Source organism: Gossypium hirsutum, chromosome A04 (assembly GCF_007990345.1).
Source record: "Gossypium hirsutum isolate 1008001.06 chromosome A04, Gossypium_hirsutum_v2.1, whole genome shotgun sequence".
NCBI lineage: Eukaryota > Viridiplantae > Streptophyta > Magnoliopsida > Malvales > Malvaceae > Gossypium > Gossypium hirsutum.
The window spans coordinates 84132232-84156862 of record NC_053427.1 but is presented as its reverse complement, the minus strand read 5'-3'; the positions used below and the strand labels follow the sequence as shown (position 1 = coordinate 84156862).

General features: G+C 30.9%; 2 protein-coding genes across 2 annotated transcripts; one reads left to right on the top strand and one right to left on the bottom strand.

The window, feature by feature from the left end:
• The first annotated feature begins 1560 nt into the window (after positions 1-1560).
• On the top strand, positions 1561-4961 carry LOC107943862 (probable anion transporter 5). The gene is given in 3 exon segments (XM_016877680.2): positions 1561-1905; positions 3137-3848; positions 3851-4961. Coding segments are annotated over 2 exon segments (1326 nt in total). The 5' UTR covers positions 1561-1905; positions 3137-3286; the 3' UTR covers positions 4615-4961.
• A 416-nt stretch (positions 4962-5377) lies between these two features.
• Positions 5378-10071, bottom strand: LOC107943861 (monosaccharide-sensing protein 2). The gene is made up of 6 exons (XM_016877678.2): positions 9790-10071; positions 9404-9544; positions 7791-8357; positions 6734-7674; positions 6239-6426; positions 5378-6016 (listed from the first exon to the last, which is right to left on the bottom strand). The coding sequence occupies exons 2-6, from the start codon at positions 9480-9482 to the stop codon at positions 5572-5574; spliced, it is 2220 nt and encodes a 739-aa protein (XP_016733167.1). The 5' UTR covers positions 9483-9544; positions 9790-10071; the 3' UTR covers positions 5378-5571.
• Positions 10072-24631: the final 14560 nt, after the last annotated feature.

Below are 24631 nucleotides of genomic sequence, written 5' to 3'. Positions count from 1 at the left end.
GATATAAACAGTTTTTTATTTTAAAAATATTTTTATGATTTTCAATAAATATATAAAGAAAATAATATTTTTTTTGCTACATGGTAATTTTTAATTGGTTATCTTCTTTTTTTTTAAAATAGACTTAACGGTTTGACTAACGACAAAGGTATCAACTTGGAGAAAAAAATAGTTTAGGTACTAGGTTGGGGGGAGGAAATAGTTTAAGTACCACTTGTGATAAAAAAAATGTTTTGGGACCAAAATGAGAAAAATGACATAGTTTAAGTACCAATTTATAAGTTTAGTTTTTTTTAAAATAGACTTAATAATTTAATTAATAGATGTACTAATTTAAGAAAAAAAGTAATTTAAAATACCACTTGAAAGAAAAAGTTTAAATACCCAAATGAAACAAATATATAATTTAAGTACCGATGTATAAAAAAAAGTAGTTATATTTCAAATCAGTATCACTCTAGTCGGTTAATCTAATTTTTTTTTTAAAATTCGAATAATTAGTTTGACCTCTAAACTATTTTTAAAAGTAAATTAGTAAAAAAAACAATGATTTTATATAATAAAATTTCATTTTTTTTAATTACATAGGAAAAATTCGAGTTTCATGTTCTTCAACCAATAAATTGAAATTTTGAGGGGTTAGTAATTTGGACTAAGGCATGATATTAATAATAGTGAGGAAAAGAATATGCCTAATAAAAAATAGTATAGAGATTAATCTGTAATTTTAAATATAATATAAGGATGAAAACTTGAATTTGACCAATACCATAACGTTACTTAAATTCAAATTTTAACTTAAATTATAGGTGCTGGCTTTAAATAAAATAATTTCCGCAAAGAAAGATGTCTCAAAGTGTTATAGAAAAATTAATAAAACAATAAATAAAAGTGGATGAAAATACGGATAATTTTTTATTATCTTATTTTCAATTACAAGATGTTATTTATAAGCTCATTAATATTTAATTAATAAATCTATTTAATGAACTAAAATTTCTTAATTACTCTATTTAATGATCTCGAAGTAAAGAGTTTTATCTCTTTTCTTTTAATATGCTTATGGGGGTTATAGAGATCCATCTAATTTACAGCACAAACAAGTATCTTACATAGGTATAAAATTAAGTAGTTTCATATATTTTTATTATATTTCTACTAATATTTTAATTTTTTAATTGTTAAATTTATTAATGTAATTGTATTTATAGTGTACGTAATTATTCGAATCAATACGATATATTTACCACATTAATATATATTAAATTATTAAAATTTTTTATTTTTACATAAAAGAGATAGTTAGACATTTTTAATTTAAATCAAATTTGACAAGCATGATTTACATAAATAAAACATAAATAGGAGAGTAATGTGCTTCAATATCCGAATTGAATCTATTTGAGTAAGAGAAAATATTATATGTAAGTGTCAATTCACGTTATTCCCATTTTTTATTTTTTCTCCTATACAAATAATTCTTGTATGTTTGTTCCACTTGATAAATTAGAAAATTTAACTTAAAAAGTTATTCGATTTGGTTTTTTAAAAAAAATCTTAAATTGGTTAAATTAGAAACAAAGTTTCCATTTTCATCTTTTTCTTTGAATCCAAACAAAAAAAATTACAAAGGAAAAAAACTAGAAAATTGGAATGAGATGGGTGGGGGCATCACATCGCATTGCATCCAGCGACAGAGAAGAAGCAAACGAACACGTGAATTTTAGAAATTTAGTAGTTTTCTTCAGTAGGACAAGCCCTTTCAACACGTTGACTTCCTCCCCTCTCCCTCTCCCTCTCCCTCTCCCTCTTTCTGTCTTAGGGTTTTTCTTTCTTACCAATGTGCTTTTCTTTCTTGGATTTAGCTTCTTCCATGGATTCCCAATGACACCCAAATTTTACAAGGTATGTTTTTAACGTCTTCCTGCTTTCTGGGCCTTTCTTCTTTTCTTGTTTCAATCTTCCTTTCTCTCCTTGTTTTATTTTGCTCTCCTTCTGTTTGTTGAAATTCCCCAATTAATTCCATTTCTTGCTTCTTGTTTTTTCTTAAGAAATGTGGGATTGTTTGTTACTAAGATTTTTTGGGTTTTTGTTTTTCTCGTTCATTTACGGAAAGAAAACGAATTTTAACTGAAACTCAGCTCTTTGATTATTTGATCCCCGTTTCATATGATGAGATCCGAAGTGATCATTTCTTCTTGTATTTGGACTGGGCTTGAAAATGTTTGTTTTGTTCTTGAATTTGTTAGTACTGGGTGGATTAGTTCATTCAGGTAGTAGATATTTGATACAATGGTTAACATAATTGAATCAATGTACTTCACAAGATATTGATTAAAATTTTAAACCCAATTTTAATGGTAAAATATCATGGTGTCATGGAGTTGCAAATGCTGGTCCTCATCCGTTGTTCAAAGTTCATAAAGTTCGAAACGTCTAATGTAAATTTCTTGGCCAATCAGTTCCATTGGCTAGATGGTTTGACCGATATTATCAGATCTGTTTGTTTTTAGCCTAGTGTTTGTAATGTCTGTTAATGAGTTTCTTCTTATAAACTTCTTTTGATTCTTAGGCTCAGATGTGAACGACTAAAACATTTGCTTCCCCCATTTTCTTTTTCCTTTTATATGATTTTTTTTAACACTTAACTTAGGTTGGAAACTTCTCTTATCACATTACTTGTTGAGGCTAGAGGCCAAAGTTTACTTCTTGCTAATATCAACAATCTTTTACAACAAGATTTTGATGTGCTGTAACAATCTGTTGACCAATATTTCCATGATTGGCTTTTGCAAACACTGCAGCTTGTAAACTTTTACTTGTGTCTAAATATGGATGTCATTTCTATCCCTTTTTCTATTTGTGGATTCGATATTTTGGGTGAGATATGCTGGGGAAACTCTTTTCATGGTCATAACAATTTTTTTTATCTGATATCTTGGACCATTTTTTTGTGTCATCCATCCCTAAGAAGTCAAGTTAGTGAAGGTTTTCACTTGAACTTTCACTAATAAAGCAAATCAAGCAGGGATTCCTTCTTGACTTATGCCTACGTAACATTTAGCTTTTGCAAGCTGATTTGATGGTGCTTTGTCCCGCATTTTAAATATTTGAATGATTTTTTTTTTCCGCCCAGGCCTTGGGAGTTTATTGAAGCTATGAGGCAGTGACGAAGAAACTGCTGTCTTGATGAAATGCTTGTTAATTGGGGTCGAAAGCCTAAGTTAGATAGTTGATTTGTTTGAAGACAGTTGACAAAATAAAGATTCCTATATAAAAGTGAATTATGAAGTCGATGAAATTCCCAAAGCGATACTTAATTGTCCTTTTAACCTTTGTCAGCACATGTGTATGTTATATAGAACGTGTGGGTTTCTCCATAGCATACACAGTTGCAGCTGATGCTGCTGGGATTAACCAATCAAGCAAAGGGACAATACTATCAACATTCTATTACGGTTATGCTTGTTCTCAGGTACCTGGGGGATGGGCGGCTCAAAAGATCGGGGGAAGGCAGGTTCTTCTTCTCTCATTCGTTTTATGGTCATCAACATGTTTTTTGGTTCCACTAGATCCCAATAGAGTCACTATCTTGGTTGTTGCTCGCTTGCTCGTTGGTGTGGCACAAGGTTTCATCTTCCCTTCTATTCACACTGTCCTAGCACAGTGGGTACCACCACATGAGAGGTCAAGATCTGTTTCGCTTACAACTTCGGGGATGTACCTAGGTGCAGCTATGGGAATGCTTGTCCTTCCTAGCCTGGTGAAGTTCAGAGGTCCCCAATCTGTATTTATTGCAGAAGCAGCATTAGGTGTCATCTGGTCTTTCTTTTGGTTTAAATATGCAACTGACCCCCTCGATCTGAGCATCAGAAAGCCACTGCCACTGGTTTTGGAGAATCTTTATTACCTACCAAAGCAAGTCAGAAGATAAAAGTGGAGAATGGAGGAACCACAGCCAGAACTTCCGAAATCCCGTGGAAGAGAATTTTAGCCAGCAGGCCTGTTTGGGCAATCGTGGTAAATAATTTCACATTCCACTATGCCCTTTATGTATTAATGAACTGGCTGCCAACATACTTTGAGCTGGGCCTCCAGCTCAGTCTTCAGGAAATGGGTTCTTCTAAGATGTTGCCTTATTTCAACATGTTCATATTCTCAAATATCGGTGGGGTTCTTGCTGACCACTTGATCACCAAAAGAATAATGTCCGTGACTAAAACTAGGAAGTTCTTGAACACTGTAGGATTTATAGTCTCTTCTCTTGCATTGATGGCACTACCAATCTTCAGAACATCAGCTGGAGCCATTTTCTGTTCTTCTGTGGCTCTTGGTTTCTTGGCGCTCGGAAGGGCTGGGTTTGCGGTGAATCATATGGATATTGCACCCAAATATGCAGGAATTGTAATGGGTGTCTCTAATACAGCTGGCACCCTAGCTGGGATCATTGGGGTTGATATGACTGGAAAGCTTCTCGAAGCTGCTAAAGCTGAATATTCAGATCTTTCTAGTCCAGAAAGCTGGAGAACAGTCTTTGTCATCCCGGGATTGCTCTGCGTATTTAGCTCTTTCATATTCTTGCTATTCTCAACGGGGGAGAGGATTTTTGACTGAAATAAGCGCTGTAAACTTCTAAGTTTTTACTTGGTATAGCCGTAAATCATCAAGGGCTTCATACGCAAATCGGTCGTTGTGATTGGTGAGGTCTCTGATGTCATGAAATCTAAACCCTTCCTGGGACAAATATATTTAATTTCAGAATAGCATAGAAGGTCAAAAAGCAATCAACATAAACCAGTAGGTATTAGAAATCATTTTTTTGATTGTTAACATGAAGAGCTTGTGTTTATTTTTTAACAGTGAGATTAGCTGGATTATTTCACTTCAAATTTATGCATATGAGAACTCAAGCCAAGCAAGTTGCTATTATGAATGCAGTGGGGACATCATGCTTCTGATAATTACCTATGATGTTAGTAAATTTTTGTTGTTTCTACTTAACCCTGTGCTTGAATCAATTTGCTTCTTATGACTGACCATTTTACAGGACCACCGTTCTTCATGACTATGTTGGATATGAGTGTCGGATACGAGTATTTTTAATTTATTCCAAGTTTTCTCATGTGTTTGGAGGATCCATGGGTTATATCTCATACTCGTTCAAGATATAAATGTCATACATGAGCATTTTAAGAAAAACCCTGTTTTTATTTATAAATTTGAAAAAAAAAATATCCGGCCGCCATTGTTGAAACAAGCCCAATTTATCGATTAGTTAAGTTAGAACATCTCAACAATTGACTCGAATTAAGCTAAAACATAAAGAATTATGCTTAGTTTACTTCGTAGTCGATTAATTTCAAACTAAAAGAGAGGATTTGAAGAAAACTTTAAATGTCATTTAGAAAACTGTAACAAATAGAAAATCATGTTTGGTTTTTTGTTCTTTTTTTTAATCTTTCTACATAAATCGAACTGCCTAATTGACAATAAAATGAAAAGGAAAAAAAAAGATAAATTTGAACAGCCGTCAAAACTTTCAAACTATCCATCAAATATATGTAACCAAACTCAGTTGTTCTTGGCAGCTGCAACTTGCTTCGCACCAACGGAAAAGAACTCCGTAATGACTTCGAGAGGCATGCCTTTGGTTTCGGGTACTTTTAAGAACACAAACACCCACGATATAACACACACGACCGCGTACATCCCGAAAACACCGGCTAAACCGACTGATTTGAGCAGCACTGGGAGTGAATATGTGACGATGATGTCGCAAATCCAGAATGTAAGGGCACATATAGCAATGCATAAGCCACGAACCCGTGTCGGGAAGATCTCAGCACAGAGTATGTTTGGGATTGGCCCGAATCCCATGACGAAGAAACAGAAGTAGAGAACAACACTAACGGTTGAGATCGCTGCGTGCACAACATTCCCCATTTTTACCACACTTCCGATGACTAAGACGAGAAGGGATATTATCAGGACCGGGAGTGTGGAGAGTAGCAAACTCCTGCAACGGAGGAAGACATTGGTAATCAACAAAATCCACCATCATAATATCAGAAAATTAGAGACAATAACCGCAAGTATGCCAACAGAAAGGTACATGAATAAAGGTTGAGCAATTTCCGCTCAAAACTAAATCTTTAAATTCTGAGTGCCAACAGATATGTGTTCCCAGGTGAGCTTTCTTATAATTTCAAAGGAACCCGGAAAAGGAAAAAAAACATACCTTCTACCAGCAATATCCATAAGCCGCATAGCAACCGCTATACTTGGAAGCATCAGCAAGGTTGTAATACCACTGATAAGCAGTGAGGCAGAAGATGAACTAATCCCCAAGTTCGAAAGAAGAACTCCGACTCCAGCCTGCTCGAGAATTTGTGGAGTGTAGTATAGAACTCCATTTATACCAGAAAACTGCGTGTAAAAAGGAAAGAATAAAGAACGGTCCTCAATAAGCCAATAATGCAAAGCCGGAAAACAGTATTGCAAATGTACTATCCCATGTACACCATTACCACACATTTGTGTGATCAAGGCAATATATATATACATGTGCGTGTGTGTACTACATCGAACCCGACTGATTCCTAAAACAGTAAAGCAGGATGTAATGCAGAGCTGTAAAGAAGTGATTTTAAGATGAGAAACATGAAGATAGCGAGCAAAAAAGTCTATTCAAGCCATTTGCTAGAAAGATAATTGTGGTTAGGTTCTGTGTTACCTGCTGAAGTATTTGAATTCCGATCCCTACTACTAAAGCATGCTTGACTCCTGGTTCAAAGATATCTTTCCAACTTGGTCCCTTTGCAGTTTCAGCTGGATGAACCATAGCCGGTCCAACCGGATGTTGTTTCATAAGCTCGCTGGCATAGAGGGCTGGCTCACTCACCAAGGCAGCAGCCTGGACATACTCACTGTCTACAGGGGCCTCATTACCGGGAAGAGAAACCAGTGATCCACGCCTCGAGCCAGGTACACCCTCTTGGTGCAAATAAATTCTTTTAAAGCCCCCTTCCTTTTTTCCATCTGGGCCTACTTTTTCAGACAATTGCCATGCAATCTGCCAACCACCACCAATACCCATGCTACCAACTTGTTCTCCGGTAGTTGATTGCATTAGACTACCGTGTCTTAAGCTCGTAAGGCTTCCGTGGTTAGTTGGAACTATGTCCTTATCCAAACTGGTTGTTTGTCGTGAGATCAAAGGACTATGTAAATTGTCATCAGAATCACCACCACCATCAGATGGGTAGTCCTCGCCTTCTCTGGGAACAATATCGTCATCCCACTCTTCATTTCTAGCTTGATTACCTCCCACGCTGAACATGCTACCAAAATGCGGAAAAAGTGCGCTACGCATACTTCCTGTTTCTGGGACCTTCTCATGGACACTTCCAAAGAGGGTGACAAGAGGATCAACAAGACCAAGAGCACTCTGACTAGCCATGCTTCCATGCCGAGACACGATACCAAGAGAACTCTGTCCTGTGACAGGTCTGGCCACCCAGGAAAGACCTTCTTCAGGTCCATATAACTTGATTTGATCCTTATCATCTGATATATCTTGGTCTTCTATGTCCTCATTGGCCGGACCAATTATATACTCCTCTATCGATGTTTCACCTCCAACACCAAGTCCCTCCACTAGCAATGCCATCTCACCTGTTCATTTCAAATAATATTAGTACCATCAGCAGGATAGCTTCAGATGGCAAGTGCAATGTAAATAGAGGTAGGGGAAAAAAGAAGAGATTAAAAGAGACCGAGGATGAACTAACCAGCAACATCTTCCCTGCCACGTAGTCTCTGCAAAACTTTTTTTGCCTCACTCATTCGTCCTTTACTTACGAGCCATCTCGGGGACTCAGGCAAGAAGAAAATGGTTAATATAAAATATATAAGAGATGGAATAGAAAGAACTCCAAGCATCAATCTCCAATTCGGTAATTCCGATAATGACATTCCGAAAACCATGCAATATGAAAAAAACATTCCGATGGAACCAGTAAACTGTGGAAGGGTATTTAGCAACCCCCTTATTTCGGGTGGTGCAGTTTCGGATATGTAAACTGGGACCAGAGTTACTGCCAAACCAACCCCAAAACCATCCAAAAGTCTTGCCAAAAGTAAGATATAAACATTAGGAGACCATAACATTACAAGACCACTAACACAATAAAGAACAGACGAGATAATTAGCATTGGACGGCGGCCTAGCCAGTCCGATATGCCTCCCGAGCAGGTAGTAATGCAGGTGGCTCCAATAAGAGACATGGCTACAATCAGGCCTTCTATAGTTGGTTCGCTTTCCAAACTAAACTCTCTCTTTATGTATAGAACAGCGCCTGCAACGTGGAACACAAAGAGGATAACTAATCAATTGATCTAAAGAGATGGCAAAACACCCTTTATACTGACGTAGAGAAGAACTGTATATGTTAATCATTAAGGGAAGAAAAACCCCATTAATCCAATTATATCATCAACTCGAATTCACCACAGATTTTTGACGTATGAAAGCTATCATTTTGGTACAAAAAACTGAATTTTCAATGTTGAACTACAGATATATAGCAGTTCATGAAACCAAAGAGGATAACCGCATATGTTAATCATTGAGTAAACCCCATCAATCCAATTAGATCAACTCAAATTTACAAATAGATCTTTGACATATGAAAGTTTTCATTTTAGTCCAAAAGAATGAATTTTTCGATGTTGCAATACATATCTTAATCAATCTAAAGAGATGGAAAAACACCCGTAACTCTCAAGTAGAGAAGAACTATATATATTAATCATTAAGGGAAGGAAAACCCCATCAATCCAATTGGATCATCACCTCAAATTCACCATAGATCTTTGACATATGAAATCTATCATTTTGGTCCAACAAGACTGAATCAACTAATATTCAATGTAATTTGATAAATAAATAAATAAACTAATTATTCAATGTGAAGAGATGGCAAAACACCCTCTACATTTAAGTAGAGAAGAACTGTACATATTAATCATACAGGCAAGAAAAACACCATCAATCCAATTAGATCATCACCACCATAGATCTTTGACATATGAAAGCTATCATTTTAGTCCAAAAGAGTGAATTTTCAATGTTGAATTACATAGAGCAGATGATGAAACCAAACATGATAACTAATTAATCAATCTAGAAAGATAGCAAAACACCCTTTACACTGAAGTAGAGAAGAACTGTATAAATTAATAATTAAGGAAAGAGAAACTCCATAAATCCAATTAGATCATCAGTCACCTCAAATTCACCATAGATCTTTGACCCATGACAGCTATCATTTTTAGTCCAAAAAACTGAATTTTTTATGTTGAACTAGATATGTATAACAATTTAAGGAAGTAAATGAATTACCTGCAATGGTGGCATTATCCCATCCTTGCAGCAAGTTACCAATTGCTGCTGCAACAGCTACAAGCACAGCTCCACTCATTTTTCACGCACAAAAAAGAAAAACCCCCAATCCTTTAAACACTGAGCACTAAACTAAGTAACCTGAAAGTGAAACAAACCAAACCAAGACCATGGATCAAAAATTAAAAAAAAAAACAGTGCCAGATACAGCATCTGAACTGGTATCAGATCACAGTCTCCAAACACCCCCCTCCCCAAAGAACAAACTTGACTATGTATCAAAAGAGAGAAAACCCAAGATGGGAAAAAAACAAAAAAAATCGAAATAAAAAAAAAAACCAGGTGTCTAAGTTCAATATAAAACCATAAAAAGCTGGTAACTTTACCTAGGGAAGCAAAGCAAAGGCAGATATAGAAGAAACAGAAGCAAAAAGCTGCTGATAAAAGAGTTTCAGGAATCATCAGATATAGAAAAGGCCATAACAGACTGTCATCACCTTTGGAATCGAATAAAAAAGAGGTACTTGGTGACGGAGGAGTGACGAGATTTTATTTATTTATTTTTCACAATAAAGCAATATATATATTAAGGGTAAAGTGACCTCATCAACAAGAGAGGAAGAGAAAGGCAAAGGTTAAAGCAAAAGAGAAGAAAACCCAAAAGAGAAAGAATGGGTTAATTGCAACTTGCCCCAACCCTTATACCTCTCCCTAATTTGCACGTATTGGATTGCACTTTACTGGTCACACTCAATCTGTAAAATTTGTGTTTCACTTTACTTGCTCATCTTTGTATCATCAATAGTTTAAAGCACTTTTTTTGTTTTTTGTTTTTTTTTTGGGGGGGGGGGGGGAGGGTGTGGGTGAGGGGTTAAAATAAATTTTCGATATAAAATAATATTAACCTTTATAACATTTTTTAATTGGGTATGCAATATTTAGTTATATACAGAGAGGTTGGATGGGTTAGGGAATAGGGTTGTGTTGAGTTTAAATCGGTTTAAGGTTTATGTCATTTTTGTTATGCCAGTTAATAATAAAATGTTGAGATTTATTACAAAAAGGTTGGATGGGATAGGGAATAGGGTTGTGTCGAGTTTAAATTGATTTAAGGTTTACGTCATTTTTGTTATGCTAATTAATAATAAAATGTTAAGTTTAGTTCGATTTAGGATTTACGTCATTTTTGTTATGCTAATTAATAACAAAAGGTTGAGATTTATTACAAAGAGATTGGATGGGGTAGGGAATAGGGTTGTGTTGAGTTTAAATCGGTTTAAGGTTTACATCATTTTTGTTATGCTAGTTAATAATAAAATGTTGAGATTTATTACAAAGAGGTTGGATGGGATAGGGAATAGGGTTGTGTTGAGTTTAAATCGATTTAAGGTTTACGTCATTTTTGTTATGCTAGTTAATAATAAAATGTTGAGTTTAGTTCATAGGGTTTACGTCACAAAAGGTTGAGATTTATTACAAAGAGGTTGGATGGGGTAGGGAATAGGGTTGTGTTGAGTTTAGATCAATTTAGGGTTTACGTCATTTTTGTTATGCTAGCTAATAACAAAAGGTTGAGATTTATTACAAAGAGGTTGGATGGGGTAGGGAATAGGGTTGTGTTGAGTTTAGATCGAGTTAGGGTTCACGTCATTTTTGTTATGCTAGTTAATAACAAAAGGTTGAGATTTATTACAAAGAGGTTGGATGGGTAGGAAATAAGGTTGTGTTGAGTTTAGATCGATTTAGGGTTTACGTCATTTTTATTATGATAGTTAATAACAAAAGGTTGAGATTTATATAGTTATACGAGTCAAATGACCTAAACTTTAATAAAAGGACAGATGACAACACATTTAAGGTCAATTATAGCCTTCGAGCTTTGAACAATATGGTAAGAAAAACTTAGTTAATTGTCAATTTTTTTGTATATGTATTACACCATGGAGAGAAAAAAAAAAGAGATGAAAAACATGAGTTTTTTTTAGAGGAGACTTAAAGCTTTGAGATGGTTATGGAAAAATGTATATTTGAGGTAACATATTAAAAATAGAGGTTATTTTATTCATTTTTACTTCACTAAAATCAAGCCTCCCTTTATTAGTTATCATTATTATCTAATCTTGTCTAAATCCTTCTTAGTTAATCTTTCTTTGTAGGTCAAATTTAAATTATTGAGCCAACACTCGATTTTCTTAGTTCTTTTTCATCTCCAGTAAGCGTGAATATTTTGGCATTATGATTGCCCTCGCGAGTGACGAGAGGAAATCAACACAAATACAACAAACAAAGAAATTAAAATATATAAAATCTTGCGATGTCTACAAGTGTGACGGATCAATTGTAATATTTATAGTGTTACAATGGAATATAGGAGTATCCTAAGAATCAAACTCAAATGAGTCAGCGATTTAGTAATTTCTATTAAAAAATGCATGCAAGAAAGGAGTCTAGCTAGCTACTCATAAAGCACTATATTACGATAGGTCGTAAATGAGATTGATTAAAATTGATTAACTACCTACAACAGAAAATAACTAAATTGTAAATAACGTAAAATATAAAACTACTAAATATGATAACAGACAGCAGTTGGTTGATTTTCATGTGGTTAATTAATCTTCGAATTAGGGATCTAAATCGCTAGCACTTCTAAATTGGTTCCATTTTACTTCCCGGTCTCAACTTTACCAACTTAGACTAGTCTGGTTTATCTCTTGATCTCATGGCTAACCTGGGACTAATGAATTGGTGCCTAATAAGATTACCTCTCAGTCTCACTTATCTTGATTTTCCCTTAGAGGCATCAATCCTAAGTTTTAAAGTTTATTCAATTTAGTTTCGATTTTGCAATTTAGTCTTTAAACCCTAAAGTTAACTATCGAACATTTTCATCCAACAACCACCTTAGATTTAGCTACTCCTACACATATCTAAATATACAAACAACAAATAATCAAGTCAAGAAAGTATTAACTTAAACTTAATTAAAGGTGAATAAATCCAAGCTTTTTTTGCAAAAGCTTGGATAGCAGAATAATGGAAACAAGAACAATAAACGAAAATGCTAAACAAATGATTTTTAATAGAAAAAATTAAAGGAAATTGAATTGCACTGAAGTGAGATTAAAATGTATTTACAAGAAAGTTTAAAAGGTTATTAAACAAATACCACTTAACTACAATAAAAACTAACTTAACTAACTAAGAAAAATTAAAGAAAATAAAGAAACAAACAAAGAATTAAAACCCCAAACTATGAAGAAGAAAACTATCCTAAACCTAAACTAAAAGATAGAGAGAAACCCTAAACTATAAAGCTTTCTAACCTAAACTACAACCTCTTTTTTCTTTACCCAATTTTTGGCTTTTTAAAGTTGATTACAACCCAAGTTTTAGTGACCAAAATGCCTCTAGACATCTAATTTTGATTGGTGCTTCAAATGGATAAGAACTATATCTGAAGTCATTTTTTGTCCCTTCATGATAGTGATATCGCGATATCCAGAGTTGGATATCGCGATATCGTCGACAATTTCAAAATGGAAGTCTTCCTTGGAAGCTGGGTATCGCGATACCTAAGGAGGATATCACGATTCCACTGTAGGATACCCAACAAGTGAAAGGCTGCTAGATTGACTTGATCTATCCCTAGTGTTTGTTGTTTGGCAAAAAATTGTTCACATCGATGAAGCTAAATCAAAGGATCCTTTAACCTATCGTAAATTGGAAAATCTAACTTAGTGAAATGTGGTACTATTCCTCCACCGCTATTTCCACTTCCAGATTCATTATTTATTACTTAGATTTGCTTTGGACATGATTGGTGTGCCCAATCCTAGATTTATTTGTTTCGTTTCCCTTTTTTTTTTCAAGTGATTGATTTCAAGGTTAAATTATAGCTTCCAATTGTTGTGTCAATTGATGCATTCTAACTTCTATTCTAGCTTCAAATTTCGTTATCGTTTCTCAGAGCAACGCCTTTAGTTCCTTATATGTTTGATTGCCCATGGTGCTTAGCTCTAATACTAATTTGTTATGTTCTTTGGATACGGATCGAGTCACTAGACAGTTTACAAGTAAGTTACATTGAGGAGAGGGATTATCTCCTTTGTTCTTGTTTCTTAAGTGACCTACCATGTATAGAATTCAACTTGTTAAAGGGAGTTGATACCTATAACTCGTAAGAGAGAGATCCAAATGTCACAAGTTAAGTATAAATTATTCTCATTTTATTATAAGAAAGTAACTCTGTTAAATAAAGTTTTACAACCTTGAAAATAGAAAAGTATGATAAATAAGAAAGACTCTTAATTTATAGGGATGCTGTTAATATACTCGGATTCTTTAAATAAGAATGCTCATTCCATAAATAGATATTTATGGTAAATTTTTTGCAAAGGATTTGCTTCGACAAAAACATTTGTAACACTGACCATGGCATCTGTACCCATGCCCATGTTCGTAGAAGTAGACAATAATTGTTATTTCATTGATTGGTTCTCGAGTTGTTGTGCAAATTGCCTTTTACTAATATGCTAGAGTCATTGAACCTAGCTAAATGTACCGACCAACTCAAAAGACTTCAATAGAGGAATATTTCAACGAATCGCACGTAGAGATATTGATAAAACACTCAGAGTTAATGGTATTTCATAACTAACAATTGAGTAGCAACTCGCAGACCACCTAAAAAGAAATATTTATTATTTGATCCGTATCCTAACATAAGATGTAACAGCCTAATTTTCAGTGGTATCGGGAATAGAGATTTGAGACCACTAAATCCGACGGGTGAGTTGAAAATTTAATAAATTAATACCTATGAGTCAAATGTGAATATAAAAGCATTTTTGAATTAGTGAATTTGGTGATTTAAAAGAATTAATTAGGTAAATTGAGTCGAGAATGAGGTATCGAGACCTCGACTTCATAAATCGAGCCATAAATATTTTTAGAAATATTTATGGAGTGTTGGTGAGGTAGTAATAAAATTTAGTCAGAAAATTTTGAGGTTTGGGTGGCTAATTAAATAAAAATGACTAAATTGAAAAGGGTGTAAAAGTTGCTAAAAGGATTAAATAGCTCAATTGTCAAATAAGGAAGGACCTAAAGTGAAAATAAGCCCAAAGGAGATATTTTGGGCGGCAATAGTGAGAAAAATCAGGAAAGGGGTGAAATAAGGGTAAAATTGGAAAATTGACAAATTTAGCTAAATAAAAATGGGACTAAATTGAAATATCTAGAATTCTCTTCATTTCTCTTCATATTCATCAGCTGAAAAACAGCCATGGAGGAGGGTTCAAGCTGGTTTTCATACTCTAGCTTCATATAAGTTTAATTCTTGCTTTCTCCTTGAATTTTTTATGTTTTTAGACTTTTATAATTGGGTCCAACTTACTATTTTATTAGTTTTTGATTCCATGTCTAATTTTTGAAGTTTTTATGGATGAGTGCTGGAAGTATATGATGATTTGGCATGGAATTAGAGCTTTAAATTGTTTATATTCTGATTTTATTAAAAGAATTGGATAGAAAGTGAATGTTGGGACCTAATTGTAAAAGAGTTTGAAGTTAGAGTTTTATGTGGAAATTATGAATTTCAATAGTTATAAAATAACTTATAATGTCTACAAAAAGTATTAATTGAGAAAATTATCTTAATTGAGGGGTTAATTGAGCAAGGACTGAATTGTATGAATTGTGAAATTTGAGGTAAAATGGAAATCAACATTTTGCACTAAAACTGTTTTGGGCAGCAGCAGTAGTTTAACTTTGAAAAATCACCAAAAATTATAGAAATCGAATTAGAGGATGAATAAAATATGAAATTAAAGCTTATTGAGTCTGGTTTCTTATAAAAGAAATTATGTAAGCAATGGAATTGTAAATCATGAGATACAATAACTTTTGTTAGACAAGGTTAGAATGATTTCGGGTTCCCCTGTTCTGAATTTGGAAAATCATAAAAAATTGGATAAAAATAATTAGAGGCTTAAATTTATATGTTTAGAATCCTTAATGAGTCTATTTTCAAGAGAAACAAACAAGGACATCATTCGAATCTTGTACGAGAAGATAATTAATTTTTAGTGAAGAAGGGTCAGAACTTTCAGATAGCAGAACAGGGGATACTTCAATGAATAAACTGTATTAATTGGCCAAACCAAAAATTATGAAATTTTTATGGTAAGAAGACATATGAGTCTAGTTTCAGGGAAAATTTATGGATCTTAATTTGGAGTTCTGTAGCTCAAGATAAAAATAATTTAGTGACTATGACACAGATGGACAGCTTGAATATTCACATAAGTAGATAGTGAAAATTATGGATAATGTTACCTACAAGTGTGTTGTTTATACTAAGGATGTGGATGGAGAGGAGGAGGAGGAAAATATACAAAAATATATGAATGACTCGTGTATAAATTGATCACATGCCCGATTATAATCAATAAGTGTTGGATTAGAAATGATATAATGTTTTCTTTGGTATATTTATTATGAAATTATGATTATCGTTATAATACAAAAATTGAACTTGTGAGTTTATATGGCTAAATTTTAGTGATTATTTGTTAATTTTATGAATTTCATGATGTGTTATTTCATATGTATTGATGATAAAATCGTGAATAATGTAAAAGCAAGAAAATTGAATAAATGATCAAATTGAGTATTTCAGGTCAGTGACAAGATGAATTGAAGGAAAAGACCATGGTTGGACCATGGCAACAAGTGATAAGTGATAGCTTCGGCTACACTTATCTGATCAAGGAAAAGTGAAAGTGATAAGTGATAGCTTCGGCTACACTTATCTGATCAATGACAAATGACAAGTGAAAGTTGGCAGCTTCAGCTACCTGATCAGTGAAAAGTGGTAGCTTCTGCTACCTGATCAGGTACCTGATCAGTGAAAAGTGGTAGTTCCGACTACCTGATCAGTGAAAAGTGGTAGCTCCGGCTACCTGATCAGTGAAAAATGGTAGCTCCGGCTACCTGATCAGTGAATAGTGGTAGCTTCGGCTACAAGTGACAAGTGACAAGTGATTTCCGTATAAGACCATATCTGAGATATGGCATCGGTGTGATATATGCTACTGTATAAGACCATATCTGGGATATGGCATCAGTGAGATATGTGATTCGTGTAAGACCATAGCTGGGTTATGGCATCGATATATGAATATGTGTAAGACCATAGCTGGGCTATGGCATCATTATGTGAAGATGTGTAAGACCATAGTTGAACTATGGCATCTAGAAAACGAAGTGCTCAATTCCGTAAGACGTTCACTAATTTGACAAAGTTTGGTAAGTGTTACATGGAATTATGTGATACAAGGAAGTACGAATTGATAAGATACGAATATAGAACTTGGTTGATAAATGAATTCATTTGTGATTATATAATTGTTCATCTTGAATGTATTGTCCATATGTATTGATAATTCAAATGTTTTAATGAATAAAATTCCGATATGGAATAAATTGAACACAAGACAAATAATTATGAAATTGAACTCGGAATTCATGAAAATGACGGTTATTGATATATGTAGACATGAGACATATTAAGTTTTTAATATGGGACGTTAAACATATGTATGGAAGTTTTAATTTAGAAAAAAATTTTATGGCTGATTTTGTTTACATGATTGATCATATTAAGTTTGGTAATGCCTCGTACCCTATTCTAGGCTCGGAATACGGGTAGAGGGTGTTACATAAGAAGCCCAACGGGAGCAATTCTTGAATTGGCAATCCATAAAAAAATGTTGATATTGAGATAGGCTAAAATAAAGCGAAATCTAAAAGGAATTACTGAAAAACTTAGTAAAATTGATATGATTTCGAATTTTTCTTTGTATTAAATGGGTGAGGATATATTATTTGTTTAATTTTATGATTAAATTAATATTTCAAGTATTATTGATTATTCTTTGTAGCCTTTTGCTTCTAACATGCAGGACATACACTCTTGTGGTGACATGATCCATGTTTAAGGTTTGTACTTATCCCTTCCAACATTTTCGTCTCCAATGTTTGAACATTGGTCTCCCTTTTAGAGTGCAATATGTCTTATCATTGCACACAACCACTTGTTGGTAGTTATTTCTCTTTAAAAATATTATTGTGTATTTAAATTTTTAAAAATAGGAGTTATTTTTTATAATTCAACGGATCAAATTTTAAATTGTGTATAAAATTTAAATTAATGTGCAATATGATACATAAACTTTTATTTTGCGCAATTGTATACATAATATTTGATCTGATTCAATTTTCACAAATTACTAACACTGTTATCGATGTGGTACTATTTTATGTTTACATATTACATATACAAATTGTTATATTTATCCAACATAAAAATAACTTGATATATTTACTTTTTAAACATACACAATTGAATCAAAATTAAAGTTTTATGTATATAATAGAACTAAAATCAAATTTTCATTTGTATAATTGCATCAAATTTAAACTTCATGTAACTAATTTTTTTTCATAAAATTTTATTCTTATTTAAATTTTTATATGATATATACTTCTCTAACTCTTAAATACCAAGATAAAATATATTTGAGCGAGCGTAAATTATGTTCTATTACACTGATAACAAAGTTAATGCCAACCGAACTAAAACTCAATTGACGTATACAATATATTTTTTAAAAATAACTTTAATCTATTTAAAAAGTAAAAAACACTTTTCAAATAGTTAAGCATTTCACCTACCATTGCAATTAACTATTTACAATTTTAAAATATTATAAAACCCACTAAAAATATTTTATAAAATCTATGTTTTCAAGTGATTAACCTTTATACAACCCAATGTGATTAAATAATTGTAATTAAAAAGTATTTATGTCAAATACTGGTTTGCCATTTGGCATCATCTCAATATACAAGAAGATACAAAATGGAACTAGAATATAGTATACTTTTGCTTTCGTATTAAAGTTTCATATTAATGTTTAATTTTTTTACTCTAATTTTATTATTTGTTTTGACTTTTTGACGCAATATTTAAAATTATCTATAACATGCATCTAGCCACGTCCTGTTGCATTAATAATATTACCAATAGAACTAAGACTAAATCGACATAATATTATTTATTTTTAAATAAATAAGATGAAATATAAATTTATGATATTTTGAGCACATATGTTAATTTTAAACTAAATTATATAAAATATGTTATGAATTAAAATATAAAATAATTACGTGTAAAAGAAGGTTCGAAAGGTTTTCTATTATTATTGACACATGTATCATCATATTCTCCTTTTTCTTTTACATATACAAAATAATTAAATTTCAATGTTGGTGTTTCTGTCATGCTTATATTTAAGATTTAATATCTATATTTTATTTTTTCGCATAATTTGATTCATATTTTTTTAAAATGTTATTAATTAACTTAATTAATTAGTAAGTTAACTTTTTTATTAAAACCTGCATTTATATATATATATCTATATTATACAAAAATTTGACATAATTTGGTTTTTATTCTTATAATGTAATTAGTTAGTCTAAATAATTAATATTGTTAATTATTTTGGTCAAAATGTTTACGTCAATTTTTCTTAAGAATATTGTTCCAACAAAAAAAAATTATAATGACGAGTTCAAATTGATTTTTTTTTAAAAAAAATCCACATCAATATTTTTAACGTTTCTTTTGTTACATGATTACCGTATAATTTTTTTAAAATTTTTAAAAATCAAATCAATAGATTTAATAGAAAATTTTGAACAAACGTGATAATTGAACCTAAATTTTTAAATCTATAAAATAGAGTAACTAAGTTTCTAAAAATAAAATAGAGGACTCAATTCCAAATGTATAAAATGTAGAGGGACATAGACTATATTTTAAACTTCAAATTTTACTTTATAACTTGATACAAACAAATAATCAATGGTAAAAACACTATACTAGGAGTAGGCTTGTATTTTGTCACCCTCTATTAAAAATGGACAAATTTGTCATTGTACATTGATCAAAGTATAAACTTGTCCTCCAATTAAAAATTAGTCCTTTACTAAAAGTGAGATTGTATTTTGCCTCCCTTTACTAAAAAATGGACAGTTTTGCTTTTGTACATTTGATCAAAGAGCAAACTTGTTCTTCAGTTAAAATTTTTATCTAATTTTTTTAGTTAAAAATTTGTTATTATACGTAGTATGTCACGTGTCATTGTCTAGTTATTTTGTTAGCTATGCCAGTTTTTAATAGTACAAATAAGTGAAACTTTAACAGAAAAAATGAATTTATTCTTAAATCTAATGTACAAAGATTAATTTATTTATTTTCGAATAAAGAAAATATAATATAATTTAAATCACAATATTTTTACCAATAATAACAGGAGGAGAAACCTAGATGGAACCCGTAGTAGTAGTTATATAGAAATTGTTTACTTGATGAAGAATAATGGGGAAGAGTCGAAAAAGACATTAAACATGGGAATCTTCTGGCGTTTTCACATAATTGATATATATATATATTATTAGTTTTTACGAACTAATTGTCTTGATTTGATTTGCCGTCATTTATGCAAATTTCATTACGAACAAGACAAATAGAGAGGTCACTCAGTTTGAAAATTGAAAGTTTGATGCTTTCTTTCTTTAGGGAAAAAAATCACCACCATTTTTTCTATTTTTTTCTAGAGTTGTTTCACTGGTTTTCAACAACTAGATACTTACAAAGAATTAGACGTGTTTTTCTTGACATGTCAGCAGGAAAATTTGATAAGCTAAACATGCTTTCACACATATTTTTTAAGAATAACTTATTTCTCTAAAATTCAAAAAATTCATCCTATTTTTCAATTAATATTTTTTTAGCATATTTGGCTAATTTAACCGTAATTATTTATCATTTTACTCTTGTTTTAAAATTTTTAAAATTTACTTAGTTTAAAAAATAAGATGACTTGCCAACTGAGTTAGTAGAGGTATTGATATCAACGTAAGAGGACGTGAGTTTTGAGTGCACTGAAATACATTTTTCTCCTACTTATGGGTTTGGGAGAGATTTTAAATAGTTCTAAACATTGTGTCAAAAAAAACAGATATAATTAGAACTATAGTAAGATCGTTAAAAAAATTAAGGTAACTTTTATTTTGTTTTTTTTAAGTGGAAAATACATAGGAAACAAATTTGGTTAAAAAATTTTAAAACTTATTTTTAGAAAATAAAAATGAAATGGGTGAAAATTAAAAAATAATTGCTTTCCTTAAAAATGTTTTCTAAAATTAAAAAATAAATATAAAAATATTTCTTAAAAAGTGAAAAAGGAAAATATTTTCCCAATTTAACATATATTTTTTAATTTTTTTTAAAAATAAAAAAAAATATTAAAAAAAAAGAATATTTTCATAAACCAAACATAGCCTTAGTTCCTTTTATCTTATTTTTAGTAACTTAGCTTATCTGCTTGTTTATTTAAAAATTACAGTCACATTTTAATATCCAAAAGTCTAGTTGATATAACATTATTTCAAAGTACTGATTTAATTATTAAATCAAATAAATAGAGAGAATAAATTCCTAAAATTAAATACAAAAGAATTAAGGAGAATAGAAACTGAGGACACAATTAAAGTTTCCTTTAATGGAAAACTAGAATGGCCTCAAAGAAGGAATAATTGACTTATTTTTTTCCAACCTTTACCTTATTATATCTCTACTATAATATTTAAAATTTCAATTTAAAGTAGCTTTAGTTTAACGAAAAATAATTATATGAAACTATAATTTTATATTATTTTTATCCCTTTTCAATATAGAAAAATATGATTTGTTATTCTTCCATTAGAAAAAAGGTAAAGATAGCATGAAATTACAGTTTTATATAATCCATTCTTTTAGTTTAATTCATACACTTATTTATTATTAATTATATTTTATTATATTAATCTTGTTTAATAAATTACATATTAATTATTATTAATTAAAAAAATATTCGTACTAATTTTAATTTTAATCTTTGATTGAAGACTGTGAATAATAATTTTGAGGAGAAAAAACCTTCAACTTAATAATAATGATGATGATAATAATAATAATAATAAAATAATAAAGAGAGATAATAATTCAAATACTAATGATTGCACCCAGCCATCCACTATGACCTTACAAAGCTTATTATGATCATTTGTCATTATAAAAGGTGTTCAATACTATTAAATTTCAATTTCATAATAGCTGCTTCCTTTTAATTGAGGGATTGTGTTAGGATCGTCCCGATTAAGCAACGAACAAGTAAAAATAGTAGAAGAAATTGAGAAGATGAACACACAAATTTAACGTGGAAAAACCCCTCAAAAGAGGATAAAAAACCACGGGCAAAGATAATTTTACTATAATGGCAAAAGAATGAAGAGTACAAAAGATGGAGATAAAAACTAAACCCCGAAAACCCGAAAAACAAAGAACCCTCAAACGTAAACACAAAATTCTCTAAATGTGTTATGAGTTCTAATCTAATGGGTGTCTCTTAATTCTAAGATTGTAAAGGAGCCTATTTATAGGCTAAATTAGTAAGTCAAATAAACTATACTAATAAATGCTAAATATATTATACTAATAAATACTAAATCTTCTAGAAAGAAAATATATTTTTGTTTAACTTGACTTGCAAGCAATCTCTTAGAATTTGGGTCACACAATTCTAACAGATTGATTCTTTTGCGAAAAATGTTTTTGAAATATCGTATGTTGAGTAAACGATTAGATTTTTATATGGTGAAGGTATTGTAGTTATGTACCCATTTGAGCTGTTTTCGAAGTTAATAGATAAAATTCGTACATAATAATTCCATTACTTGAGGGTTTAATCGGTTGCTCGATGGACAACACTTTAAAAATTTCTCCCGAAAGGTACTTATTAATTTGGGTTTTTTAGTATCTTTTTTGTTGTTTTATGATTCATGTTTGAGGTTTAGGGTTACACATTTAACAATATCGATTTTAAAGTTTGAACTTACTTTCTCACTTTGAGAGTGCAATGTGACTTATTATTGTACCCAAATATTCGAGTTTACTTAAATGAGATTGCTCTTAATCAGGTTTATTCAAAGATAATATATTCTCAAAATGAGATTGTATGATCCAAAGATGAAACATTTTGAAGTCCTCTAGATGAAACTTGAAAATAATTCGAAAATCAATTGAGCCCCTAGTTGAAAAGTGCAATCAATTGGATCTTTAATCTAAAAATTACAATCATTTGGGCTCTCTAAATTGCCACTTCTATTAAGATCCCTAATGAACAATTAAGTGTTGATGTTACGGATGATATGAAAATTTTGATAATATGACAGTTGACATGGAGGGCTTAATTTTTTAAAAATTTTATGAGGATTTAATTGTTTTTTAGGGATTATATAAAAAATTATTAAAATTATTAAGTCCTTTAAAATAATAAAATCAATTTAAGTCCCTAAGGCAACATTTTTCCACGTCAGTTATCACATTATCAAAATTTTCATGTCAACCTCAATATCACTTGCCACATAAGCACTTAACAATCTGTCAAGAGTCTTAACAGAAATGACAACTCAGAGGACCCAAAAAAATTTTTTTGAATAAAGGGTTCAACTAATTGCAATTTTCAAAAAAAACTTGATTTTCGCATTAATTTTTATTACTTAAACCTATTTTTAAAAGTGAAATGTGCTATTTCTTAGCAAAAAAAAAAACACGTAAGTAGTCTTTTCATTGATAATTTAAAATCAAATAAAAAGCTTAAAGGTATCGCCCAGTTGTTGGTGTGTCATTTGGCTTTTAGATTAATCATTGATTATATAGTAAAGGGAAAAAGGATTATGGTGGGGTTAGAGATAAATGAAATATAATTTTAAATAAAAATAAAGTTTATGGTAATTTTTATGAATGTGACCTTTTAAAATTATTTGTATGATTTAATTCAACTAAATTTGAAAATTATGTTTAATAATAATTGTTAAGATGGGTAAAAAAGAAATATTATATGCCGATTGAGTTATCTTGATTAGTATTGATATTATTTTCAGTGCAGAAGGACGTGGGTTCGAGTACGTTGAAGTGCATTATCCTCCTATTTAAAGGTTAGAGAGGAGTTATTGGTAATTTTAGGTATTGTATGAAAAAGAGCAGATATGATAAAAAAAATTTAAGTTAAATTTGAGTCTCAATATTTTAAAATGAGTTGAATTTTACCATCAGAATTTAAAAAAAAATTGAACTCTTGTTTTTTAACGAAAATATTAACTAAAATGTTAAATTTTTAAACATGGTAGCTCGTATGACATTTCACATGTGCTCTTTTTTTTTCTGAATTTATTTTTTAAATTATTTATTGATGCAGCGGCATTTAAGGCAAATATTATCATATAGCATAAAGTACACGTAGACTGCCATGTGAATTGCCACACCATCATTAATAGATCAATATTTTAATAAATATTTATATTAAAAATAATTTAATTTTTTAAAAAATTAACGATGAAATTTAACTTTAAAAATAAATAAGAATTAAAATAAAAAATTGTAAATATTGAAGTTTATCATTATGCCTAAGAAACAAAGAACATTATACGAAAAAGACAAAAAAGTACATAAATATGATATAAATACACAAACGTACTAAAATTTATGTAACACAAATTATGAACATATAAAAAATTATAAAAGTATAAAACTACTTAAATATAATTAGCTGATATAAGAGGAAATATACTCTAATAATTACTTACGCTTAGTTCGAATGGCGGTGTGTTTATTTCTAGTGAAGTTAAAAACAACGATAACAATAAAATTAAATAAAATATTTTACCGCACCATGAAACCTATTTTTGAAATTTTTAGGCCCTAGACGAAATAATAAATTGGAGCCCTTTTTAAAAGAATTATAAAATGTAATACAATAAACGTTAAAAGAATTTTAAGGTCTTAAGAAAAGAAGTATTTATGATAAAAAAATTGAAAAGACAATGCATTTAATTAATTTATTTTAGTTTGAAAATAATTTTTCTCATATTAAAAATTAAAAAAAATATTTTTTTAAATCTCTTCCAACTCTAAGCTTTAAACTGTTGTAATCTCAAGCAACCAAAAAGTGTGCACACCACAGCCACCATTGATCAAAGGAGGCCTTAGACTATTAATTATTATACAAAGAAAAAGAAAACATTATCATAAAGAAAACGTACCAAAAATATAGT